This window comes from Sylvia atricapilla, chromosome 12 (genome assembly GCF_009819655.1).
Source record: "Sylvia atricapilla isolate bSylAtr1 chromosome 12, bSylAtr1.pri, whole genome shotgun sequence".
NCBI lineage: Eukaryota > Metazoa > Chordata > Aves > Passeriformes > Sylviidae > Sylvia > Sylvia atricapilla.
Genome location: NC_089151.1, coordinates 8,499,669 through 8,510,842, shown reverse-complemented (window position 1 = coordinate 8,510,842; position 11,174 = coordinate 8,499,669). Strand labels below are relative to the sequence as shown.

Genomic DNA, 11,174 nt, shown 5'->3' with positions numbered 1-11,174 from the left:
TGACTTGGGATGTGAATTTTTCAGGCCAGTTTTGATCCTGGAGCACTCTCCTCTGAGTCTGGGGAAGCTGTGAAGGCATGGTGGAAATGTCCACCAGGCACAGCTCCCACCCTCTTACAAACAGTTGTTGGGCCTGTCTCAGGCTCTGTAGGCTGTACATCAATAAACAGCAATGTGCAGGTACTGCTGTGGCCTGGGGTTAGCCAGAGCCAGGCAGGGGAGCTGTGGGGCCCTGCACCTGCACGCCCAGGAGAGCCCAAGTGGTGTGCAGGGACTGAATGCTGGCAACAGCCAAGCCACTGGCCCAGGGTGGGAACAGCCCCAGGGGCTGGGAGCGGGTCAGCAGCAAGCCTAGGGGCTGCAGAGTCCCAGCATGTCTCCTCAGGGACAGGGACAACAGCTAAGCCTGTCCCCAATGCAGCAGTAGAGATGTCACCTCAGACTGTGACGCCTGGCTGCGGTTGCAGGTCCAGCTCCTGAAGGAGACAACATTTACCACCAGAACCAGGACATTTTGTGTGCAGATGACCCCAAGCAAAGCAGGAGTGCACTTCATTTGCAAAAGCACACCCACCACCCCTTGTCATGCTGCAGAAAAAACACACCACATTCATTCACTTTAAGAGTTACAGAATTTACTGATAATCACCACCACGATTAGGAGTGTCAGTAGAAAAATAAAATGTACACAATTTTCAGTCATACAAAGATTTGTTCATGACAGCCACAGCTGTGAGCAAGAGGAAGCCAGGTGGGAGCAGGGGGGATGTCACACACAGGGAGCAGGGCCACAAGCCTCAACACAAGCAGGTGCTCCTCCAGGGCAGGCAGCTTCTCCAGAAGTGTTTCCTAAACCAGCACATGGGCTGGACTCCTCAGCAGAGGCTCACACAGCACTGCTGAGCCCAGGACACCTCAGTGTTGATGTTTTTGCCAGCTCTTCACAGTTGTTGGCAAGTTTGACTGAGCAAAGTCTACCAACAGCTGATGAAAACTGAAGGGATCCCTCCACATGCCTCACTTGGAATAAAGGAATAGAAAGGGAAGGCCAAACCAATGAGGGGAGGACACTGCCACCAGTGCTTCAATTGCCATCTGGTGTTCAACTCAAGGCTACTCCTCCTTTCTGATTAGCTCTGGTTTTACTGGGGAGGGAGGTTGCCAGCACCAGCCAGTGGCATGGAGGATGCTCTGTGAGCACCAAGGTGACACAAAGAACTTGCCTCCTGTGCTAATATGTCAAGGCAGATCAGCTGATTGTTCACCTTTTATGCAGGAATTCCCTGAAAATTTCACAGCATCCAGGTATAGAGAGACATTGCCAGCTCCAAACCCTCCAAACAAGGTCAAGCTGACAACTCTTCAACTAAACCAGAACCCCCTCACAACAGACTCTCATAGATCCCAAGGGATAGAAAATGGGAGGTTTTCAGTTCACCCAGCAATGAGTGACTTTACCAAGCAATTTTTCAGTTGTTCTGAGCTCTGTAACTGCCCCATTTGTGTCCTGCACCCCTCAGCCCTGTTCCTGCAAGGAAACCTCCTCTTGCTGTAGCATGGGGCACATGGATAAAGTGCTTTCTCAGTTGCAATCAGCTTAATGGCTATTGAGTGGTGCCAGGCACCAGGGCAGGGTAAAGGAGAGCACAGCAGGTGCTCAGGACATTGGTTTCTGGTGTCACCTGAAAGGTAATGCCAGACCCACCCTTTCCAAATTCCAAAAGATACTTTTAATCCATCCAGGAAAACACGGGATAGTTCCTATAAATTAAACTGTGCACTCTGTACACATGCTGAAATACAAAGTGGGAAGGGGGAAAAGGAAGTTAGTTTATTTCTTCTTTTTCATTGTTTCTTCCTTGGCAGGAAAACTGGCTCTCTACAAGCAGCACAGCACACAGGGCTCCCCACAGATCCAGAGTTTAGTATATGTTACACCACTTGGACCTTACCCACCTAAGGAGAAGGATTCATATTAAATTATTTCCTAAACTGAGCATCTATATTCCCTGAATATAGCAAGTAGCACCTGCAAAACACCTCTCACCATTGACAGACCACACCTGAGAAGTCCGTGCATACAGAAACACTTTTCCATGACAATCACAGTGCCCTGCTGAAGGATCACAGAATCAATTTAGTTTGGAAATGCCCTTTGAGATCAAGTCCAACCTTTGACTGGTCACCATCTCGTCATCCAGACCATGGCACTAAGTGCTATGTCCAGTCATTACAGCACTAAGGACATGGGCTCACAGTGCATAAATGGCCCTAGGAAATGCTGCAGGTGCAAAAGGAACTGACTTGGAAACCAGAGGAATTCAACGAAGACACAGATGTGAACTGTCCCCTGCAAGAAGGGGACACAGACAGTGTCAGGACACAGACAGTGTTTTCCCTCTGCAGCCCATATGGTGTGAGCTGGGTACAAACACAGACCACACCAAACCCCTAGGGGTGGCCATACTGCCCAGCCAAATCCCTGGAATTCAACCTCAGCTTCCCCAAAACCAAGCCCCAGGAAACACCCTGTAAGTTGCCCAAGTGCCCCAGCCATGTGGCACAACCCCGGGCACAAGTGCAGAGCTATCAATTATTTACAAGTCACTTAAAATTGAAACAAACTAAAACAATTCATGAGGAGACAGTACTGCCTGTGGAGAAGGGTTGATTTGGGGCTGTGTTCACACAGACACAGGAATCACCCAGGCTCCTGCCAGGAGCCTTACAGCTCTCCCAACCCCTGGCACACTGTTGGATGCTGAAAACACGGCACACTCCAGCAGCAGGTCACAGCCCAGCCTGGCCATGCAGCTCTCAGCAGCAGTAGCAGGAGGGATTTTATCCAAGCTGGCCAGTGCCACCTCCAGATCAGTGCAGACACCCAGCTCCACCACACCAGCATGAACAGCACCAGCAAGTCAAAGGAGAACAGGGTCATTTGAAAACACGAGTCTCCTTCAGTGCCTGAGAAGTTGTGCACACCAACATGCACACCTGGGATTTCTGGAGTGCCCATTCCACTGTGCTTTGCCTCTGGGCAGAACATTTACAGGGCCAGAAAAGCTTTGCTATAACAAAATTCATAAAATCTTTTTTATACCAGTCATTTCCCCTGTGCAGCATTTTCCCTTGTGTCCCAGACACAAATCTGCACTCTCAGCCATCTAAAATGAGTTTTCCTTTTGCTGCTTCCAAATCCACTATGGCCATGACCTGGTATTAAGAAGTTTGGGCCAGGAAAAAAACAAATTAATTTTTTAATTTAAAAAGCTGACATTAAAAGAGCTTCAGGTTCACTCAAAACCAAGCAACAATGTGGTGAGTGTGCTCTGAGGACACAAGTCACTCTAGTCCTTTTCCTACCTAGCACAGCTGGTGCCACATTTTAGTCATGTCCTGTTACTGCAACTCATAACTGGTGAAAGGTACCCGGGTCTACTCCTCTGGTGGCCATTTTCCTACCCTCCAGAGAAGTAGTTTCACTTGGCACTTAATGTTACCAAAAAGTAACAAAATTCACAACTTTTAACTTTCAAGCCAGGCTGGAGGCAGGAGCAACTCCTCCCACTTCCTTAAATCAGTGGAAGAAGCACAAGGTTGGAGCTGTGCTCCCTGTGATTTGTTCTGAGGCAGCAGGTCCTTTGCTCCCCATCCAGTTTGTGTTCTCCAGCCTCTCCAGAGGAGCTACAGAGTAGCCAGAATGCGCAGGAAGGAAACCACCACCACACAGAACGTCTGGCCCACGCCAAAAATGAGGGCCTCAAAGGGAATCATTTTTTTCCCTGCAGCTCTGTAAACTCCAGCAATGGCAGCACCTGTGGAGAGGGGGAAAAGCCAGAATGTGAACGTGAGACAGCTGCTCTGCCACAGGGACGAAGAGGAAGCCTCAGGATGTGAGGCTGGGGCAGAGAACAGCGGGGTCTGAACCTCTCCCTGCACAGCAGCAGGCAAGAATGCTGGGCTGGGGATGTCTGACAAACCTCAGCCAGTAACCAGTGCGTGCTGGCAATGGGTGAACTGGTGCTGAAACTCTGCCGAGGCCTCCAGCAGCTGTGGGGGTTGGGGTGGTTTGGGACATGCCCTTGTCACAAGATTCCCCCACCCACAGGCCACAGGCTGCAAACATTACCCAGTTCTGGGCACTGACACTAAACCTCAGAGATTTTCCTCCAGGTCAGAAGTGTGAAAGCCCCCTTGGCTCTGCACCCGATGGGCACGTTTGGGACGCCCGATGCAGAGCTCGACAACGGGGTGTGGTTCAACTCTTCAAACGTGGGGCAAGGGGGAGATAAAGCCAGAACATTACTCTCCATCCCGGGGCACACCGCTATTCCACGCGCTCCCGAATGCAAGCTCTGACCACCTCAGAGCCCTCCGGCCGACACTGCCGGGCACTTGCCGTACTTGTGAGGGTGCCGGCGGTGATGGGTCCCACGATGCCCATCAGCAGGACGCTCACGGACATGAACCTGCCGTACTTGTGGTGCCGGAGCGTGAAGAGGGCAAGCAACGCGGCCGGGACGTGGAAGGCAAGGGAGGAGACGAGTGCCCACAGGAAGACGCCGTACCACATCTCTGCGGAGAGAAGGGCTGTGAGGGCGGCCCGGGGCCCGCGGGCCTCCGGCGGCCCCGGCGGGCGGGCCCCGCTTCGAGTAGGAAGGTACCTGGGAAGGTGGAGAGCGGACTGGAGTAGGTGGTGGTGCCATTGCCCACGCGAGGTACGAGACGAAGGCTGAGGATCTGCTGCAGGAGCCCCCCGCCACCGCCGCCTGCTTCGCTGCCCTCCATCCCCGCATCCGCCACCGCCTCTTCCGCCCGTCCCCTTCCGCCCGCCGCAGCCAATGGGAAGCGTTGCAAAACGACAGACAGGGCTCAGCACCAATACCACTGGTCTCTGGGCAGCCGGGCCCCGCCCCGGCCCCGCGCTGCCATGGGAACGGCTGTGGGCCGCAAGGAATGCGGGGAGCCCCCGGTGGGGTTGGCGGACGCTCTGGCCCGCCGGCGGACTCTTGTCGCTGCTCCCCGCGCGCGGCGCCGCCTCGGAGGCGCGGCTGTTCTTCCTGTCCGCTAGGGGGCGCCCGCGGGCGGCAGCGGCGCTCTGGGCGGCGGCGGGCGGGAGGCGCAGTGAGGCGGCGGGGCCGGGGCAGCACCATGTCGGCGTCGGAGTCGGAGCAGGAGCAGTACTCCTCGGCCGAGGATGACGACTATGTGCCCTCAGGTGAGTGGCGGCGGGCGGGAGCCGGCGGCCCAGGCGGTCCCGGCGCTCACTGTATGTGCTTGCAGGTGCGGAGTACAGCGAGGATGATGAGAGCGAGCTGGTGCGGGAGGAGGAGCCGGCGGACAGCCCGCGGCCGCCCCGCGGCAGGAGGAGCCCCCGCCGCCCCGGCAGCAGGTACGGCCGCTGCGGTCCGGCCCGGGCCGCCGCTGGTACGCTGCAGGGCGGAGGAACGGGAAACTCTGCTCTGCGCTCCTGTTTAGTGGCAGGAGCAGAGAACCTCGGCCTCGACAGACATCCTCCTCAGCAGGAGTTGTTTATATTAACCTTTTTCCGTGCAAAGCACACACATGCGGGGTTTCTAGTGTTGATATAAATATATACATACTTTAATTGAGTTTGGTTTCTGTCTAGGCCAAGTTCTTCTCCTCTCTTGGTTCCTGCATTATCCCAGCACCACAGGACCCTGGAATGGTTTGGGTTGGAAGGGACCACCTTGTTTCACCCTCCTGCCATGGGCAGGGACGCCTCCCACTAGATCAGGTTACTCAAAGCTCCATTCAGCCTGGCCTTGAACACTTCCAGGAATGGGGCAGCCACAGCTTCCCTGGCCAACCTGTGCCATGTTACAGCACATTATATACTCACAGAAATGCATGCAAACGGGCCAGTTCACTTCAAGGGCACTGCCTGCATCAGTCTCGCTGTATTTTCTGAGTAGCATCATCTTTTGATAAAATATATACACTCCCAAGGTTAAGAGAGAACCTCCCAGATTGGATGTCTTAGTAAAAATATGAAATACCGTGTTGGTTCACCCGAGCTTACAGTTCAGCTCTGGAATAGTATCGCAGCAGGTCCATATACATTTTTTCTTTTTTGGTGTCTGCTTTCAGGAAGAGAAAGAAAGGCGGTCTCTTGCTAGAGCCAGATGAGAAAGAGGAAGAAAAGGCCCAGCAGAACGGAGAGGGGCAGAAAGAGGAGGAAGTGGATAATGTAGAGCAAGTAGAAAGAAGCAGAGAAGAAGAAGAAAAAAAGAAAGAGGATGCTCTTTGGGCCAGTTTCCTCAGTGATGTTGGACAGAAACCCAAAGCAGCGGCTGCCACACAAGTGACACAAATCAAGAAGGTAATGGGGACCTGGGCCTGCACTGTGAGAGTGTGGGAAGGGCCTGAAGTTTTAGAGCATGCAGCCTTGGGTCTGGCTGGTACCAGGTGTTGGACAGAGCTGGGAAGAGGCTGGGTTTGCCCCTCTTCTATGTAAGACTTGCATCCCCTGATAGGCCAGACTGTAAGGTGTTGGTTGCCTTCCAAATGTGGAGGTGGTGCTGCTTTTGGAACTGTTTGTCAGCATCTTGGAGTGTCCTAAGCAACCCTGTTTGCTTCTCTTCCTGATCCTGGATTCCTCTTTTCATACAGGAATGATGTGCTTTGGTCGGAGCTGTGCTTGTGGGCACAGCTCTCCCTGAGGCTTGTGCCTTTCCTGATGCTTAAAAGAAAAAATAAGAGAAAGGTGGGGGGAGGCTCTGTGTGTGTGTGAATGGGGAAACAAGAGGGGTCTGTGCTGGCATCTCTGTGCCTCCATCCTCATGGAGGGGGTCTGGAAGGTGCTGCGTGTTGCACATTTGTAGCAAGATTGAACCTGGCTTTCTTGTGTCCTTTGGAAGCTCCAGTAAACTGCTATCAGTGTGCAGAGGCTTTTCTGGAGAGAGAATTCTGTGTGGTAGCTATTTAAAAGGATTTAGTTCACAGTAAAAGCAAGTGCATGTGTTTCCCTGTCAAGACCTTTCATGCTTTAGGTGGTAGAAGGGAAGAACATATCACAACTGAGCTTCTGTTGCTAGAATTGTCAGTTTGGGTTTTTTTAAATGGTCGGCCAAAATAAGTGTTCAGTAACAGAAGACTGGAGTCTTCCTGGTGAGTACAGTTCTGACTGTGTGAAGCTTTTTTCTCTGACTGTTGGAAAGTTGTGGAGAAAGTGCAGTGTTGTAATATTTGCTTGCAACTTTTGGAAGAGGAGTCCTTTCATCTTTGCTCTCCTGCTTCTCCTTATTACTGACTGAGCAGCTGAGGTGGTAACTTGTAGAGTCAGAGGGAAGAAGAGAAGTGAACATTTTCTTCTGAGCAGATCTACTTTTATGGTCAGGTTGTTAAAATGTGAGATGTCTTTGAAAGTTCCTGTATAGCCTGGAGTAATTCATGGAGACATGCAGTTCCTCTGTTCTCTTTGTGAAATTCTTGGGTTTGCAATGTCTGCTTGAATATATCTCTGTGGTGTGGGGGTGATTTAGAGCAAGAATTTGGGTTTTGTTTTGGTAGCCTACAATGTCTGAGGTTTTTTATGTATCCTTTTAGCAGCTGTAGCTGTGACTGAGTAAATTAAGAGGTATTGTTGACAAATTGCTTAAAAAGATTTTTTCTTCTCAAATAAGAGAGGTGTTATTGACAAGTAGGGAGATCAGCATTGCTTTTTGTGCTGATGAGTTTTGTTCTTCTCTCTTCTTGAGTAAAAATAAACATACTTTAGTGGAATTCACTTTGGCAGCTTTCCTGCTTGGTGGTGCTTAGTTTGAGAGAACCAGGTCTCCAAGCTTTTGCTTGCTTTCTGAACCACTGCAATGTATTCTTGTTCCTTCCTACATTTATTACAATTTCACTTCTTGTTTTAGTTTGTTTTGATCCTAGAGCTTCAATGACAGCTTGGAACCAAAATGGGGAATTTCATTCTGGTGGAATGAAATTTATTTATTTCCTTGTCTTATTCGTGGGTGACTTGCTTTGACCACCAGTCTAAATTGCAGTGCTATCCAAGGTTTGTGTTGGGCCCTTGGCCCCTTAGAATAATTTAGCTTCACTCCACAAATGCATTATTTTGCTTTCTGCTTCATATATTTTGTAGGCTGAAGAAGAGAACAATGGGAATAAGCCTCAGGAGAAGCCAAAAGATTCAGGAAAAGTGACAATCACCAAAACGTTTGATTTTGCTGGTGAGGAAATCAAGTAAGTTGGCAGATGTGATATGTCCATTGTGGGCCCAGTGCGGACTGGGTGCTGTGGTGCTGGGGGCAGACTGGAGCTGGGTCTGAAGCACAGTGGTCTTTTCTTTCCTTTACACTGTTCTTTTCTTCTATTGTGAGTACATACAAAACTCAGGGCAAACAAAGCCAAGATTTTCCTGCATGGGAGCTGCAGGGTATCCTTATATGCAGACCTCAGTCTTTACTCAACTTCAAAACATTCATAAATGTAATTCAGATTCACTTGGGCTTCCCCATCTGGCCAGTGTTTATAATGGTTGGCCGAGCTCCCTGGTGGCACTGTCACTGGGAAGGTTGAGACAAGGAAGGAAGCACATCTGCTCCCACGGGGATGAGGGTAACACATTTTATTCCTTCAGCCTAGTCCAGGTTCTGTACTGTGGGCAGGATATTGGCTGGCACTTTCCCTGGTCATAGTCACAATCCATGACCAAGATTTGCAGGCAGTAAGAGGTGTTTTGCTTAGCAGACCAGCAGCTGAGTGCTTTTGCCTCTGAAACAGCTGCAGCAAAGGGGATGAGCTGGGTAAAACCAAGCTTTAGGCTGAGTTTGGCTTACAAGAGGCCTCTCAGGCTGTGTGGCAAGAAGGGCCCGGGTGTTTTATAAATGTGCAAGACCAGAACTGAGGGGCTTGGGTGAGCCCACCTGAAATCTGACTGCCCTGTAAACTGCTGGTTCTTTACATGTAGCAGTAAATCTGGTTTTGCCAGACGAACTTGACCTGTTTCATGTGACAGCAGAGGGCAGCAGTTCCCAGCAGTAACACTCGCCCTGCCTAAATCTGGAGGCGGAGGCAGAGTTGGAGCTTCTGCTGCTCTTGCTTTTCGTGTTAGCACTGCTGCCTGAGCTGTTTGAAAATTCTGGGCAGAGCTGTGAGCCATAGTAGGGGCTATGCTGTTTCCCTCGGCAAGCCAGACCGTAGCAATGCCCCTTGATCACTGATGAACTTCACTCACTTTGTTCTCTATCCTTTGAAACATTGGTTGCCTTATGTGAGGAGAAGTTGTTCGGGGCTTCTAAGAGGCTAATTTTATGCTTTTGACACCAGTATCTTATCTGTAGTTTCTTAAGAACTAAGAAAAAGATATTTTCCTGTACCAGTTGCTTTTCTAGTGTCCTTTGTACTGCTCAGAGCTTACTGTTTCCCTTGGGAAACTGCAGAGGAATCATTAGAAATTTCTACCAATTTTTGATGAAATAGGCAATAGCTGGAGCCTGAGTGACAATGAGACTATAATTCTGCAAGCACCAAGGCTACTGCATGTTTTGTTTACAGCAGTTATTATATTATAGTTGGTTACAGAACCAGCAGCAGAAGGTTTGCAGTGAGGTCTGGATCACTGTTTTCTGCTGGTACCAGAGTTACAACAAAGTTATGTTCTTGAGCTCTTTGATAACAGAAAAATCCTTCAACTTTTTTGCTCCCTTGATTTTTGTGATGCGCTGAGTTGATTCTTTTATGTTGTTTGCTACATGCTGCATCTTTAAATGGGTTACGCTGTTAGCTGTGGGGAGGGTACAAGGTGTACTTGCTACTTGCAGCTGCTGGTACTTTCCCCTAATGGCAGTAGGTGAGGCCCAGAGGGCTGCCCTTTCTTCAGAATAGCAAGAGGTTGTCTTTGCACCACCCCAACGTCTGCAAATACTCTGAATACCAAACACTGACTCCCTTGCCTGGGGAAGCAGCTGGCAAATCGTTGCTTATGAAAGGCCACCACACGGTAGTTGTGTGTGTGTGCATTTCTGGACCGAAGGAACTGAAATGAGAGCTCTCTCTGTTGCTTGCCTTTCTAAATGGTTTGAGGCTACTGTTGAGTGTTGCTCTTTCGAAAGCTTGAGAAGAATTTAGATCAGTATTTAAGCAGTGAAAGATTCAGGGCAGAAATTTTTGCAGTCTGCTCACTGAAGCTTTTAACAGAAGATCATTTAGTCCTGATCTCCTGTTGCAGAACAATTTATTTTCTCCTGTAAGAAGATGATATGATTTTTCTGGCCTGATTGGAGTAGCAGAAGTGGCTTGAAAGTGATCTCCAGCTACAGGGCTATACTGGAATAGTAAAGGGCTTTGTGTTGTCAACTCCCCTGTAGGTTTTTGCTGCACTTAATGTCCGTTTTGTTGAGTCCGTGCTTGTATCAGTTGCTGATGCTGAACTTTAGCTTCTGAGTGTTAAGAATTAACAATTACCAAATGAAGATTTTAATTTAGCGGCTTTTAATTTTAGAAAATATATGATATAATTTTGTTTTGTAAAACTAAGGCTGTCAAGTCCTGGAACTAGAAACAATCTTAAACTGATTGCAGTGCTCTCCAGTTGGGACTTTTTTGTCTGCTTTTTCTGCCTCCCTCATGTTAAATAGATTAGAAGCAGCAGGTGACTGTCACCCAAATGGCTGTAATTGTGGGCAGCAAGGGCAATTTGTGAAGGCAGTTCAGTGTCTAAATGGAAGTTCAAGCCATTTCTCCCTGGCAGAAGAGATTGAAGGTCCTTTGAAGCCTCTGGTTTATGAACTTGCCTCACAGTGCAGGACGTGTGTTTGCATTAATAGGGAATTGCATCCCTAGTGCCATGGTTTAACTCTTGCATTTTGTAATTGCTTATTTTCTCTTTGCACTCCAGAAGGATTTGGTCCTTGGCTTTCTTTAAATCTCTGTTGTGCACAGTGCATCAAAATGGTTCTTCTGTGCCCTTTCCATGAAAGTGAACTTTGTGTCCAGCTGGGACTGCAGCAGAGTGGAGCTCACATACATGGAGCTGGTCCAGCCCCATGGTGTCAGTGTGACAGCACGTGAGGGAAGAGCAGACTCAGGTTATTGATTGCTGTCAAGAATAGATTTTACTCTGAAACATATTCTGTACCTTAATTTGGCTTGTGGAAGGCAAAACTAAGTTAAAAGAATTAATGGCTTGGGTGCCATTC

The 11,174-nt window shown here is 49.4% G+C and overlaps 2 protein-coding genes across 2 annotated transcripts in view; one reads left to right on the top strand and one right to left on the bottom strand.

Annotated features, from left to right (window-relative positions):
* Nucleotides 1-613: 613 nt before the first annotated feature.
* On the bottom strand, nucleotides 614-4,812 carry TMEM170A (transmembrane protein 170A). Its single transcript, XM_066327784.1, has 3 exons — nucleotides 4,668-4,812; nucleotides 4,408-4,578; nucleotides 614-3,818 (listed from the first exon to the last, which is right to left on the bottom strand). Exons 1-3 carry the CDS (start codon nucleotides 4,789-4,791, stop codon nucleotides 3,688-3,690), a joined length of 426 nt encoding a protein of 141 aa, XP_066183881.1. The 5' UTR covers nucleotides 4,792-4,812; the 3' UTR covers nucleotides 614-3,687.
* Nucleotides 4,813-4,959: 147 nt separating this feature from the next.
* CFDP1 (craniofacial development protein 1) overlaps nucleotides 4,960-11,174 on the top strand; it is a 61,762-nt gene continuing 55,547 nt past the window's right edge. The window contains 6 exon segments of the mRNA XM_066327783.1: nucleotides 4,960-4,987; nucleotides 4,990-5,150; nucleotides 5,152-5,221; nucleotides 5,287-5,395; nucleotides 6,115-6,346; nucleotides 8,117-8,217. Coding sequence (XP_066183880.1) covers nucleotides 4,960-4,987; nucleotides 4,990-5,150; nucleotides 5,152-5,221; nucleotides 5,287-5,395; nucleotides 6,115-6,346; nucleotides 8,117-8,217 — 701 coding nt within the window.

What these genes read in the sequence shown, in the direction of transcription:
- TMEM170A (XM_066327784.1), bottom strand. Translation starts at nt 4,791, where the DNA reads ATGGAGGGCAGCGAAGCAGGCGGCGGTGGCGGGGGGCTCCTGCAGCAG. An exon ending in TCCGCTCTCCACCTTCCCAG is followed by an intron (nt 4,579 to 4,667) that starts GTACCTTCCTAC and finishes TTCTCTCCGCAG; the next exon opens with AGATGTGGTACGGCGTCTTC. An exon ending in CACCGCCGGCACCCTCACAA is followed by an intron (nt 3,819 to 4,407) that starts GTACGGCAAGTG and finishes CCCTCTCCACAG; the next exon opens with GTGCTGCCATTGCTGGAGTT.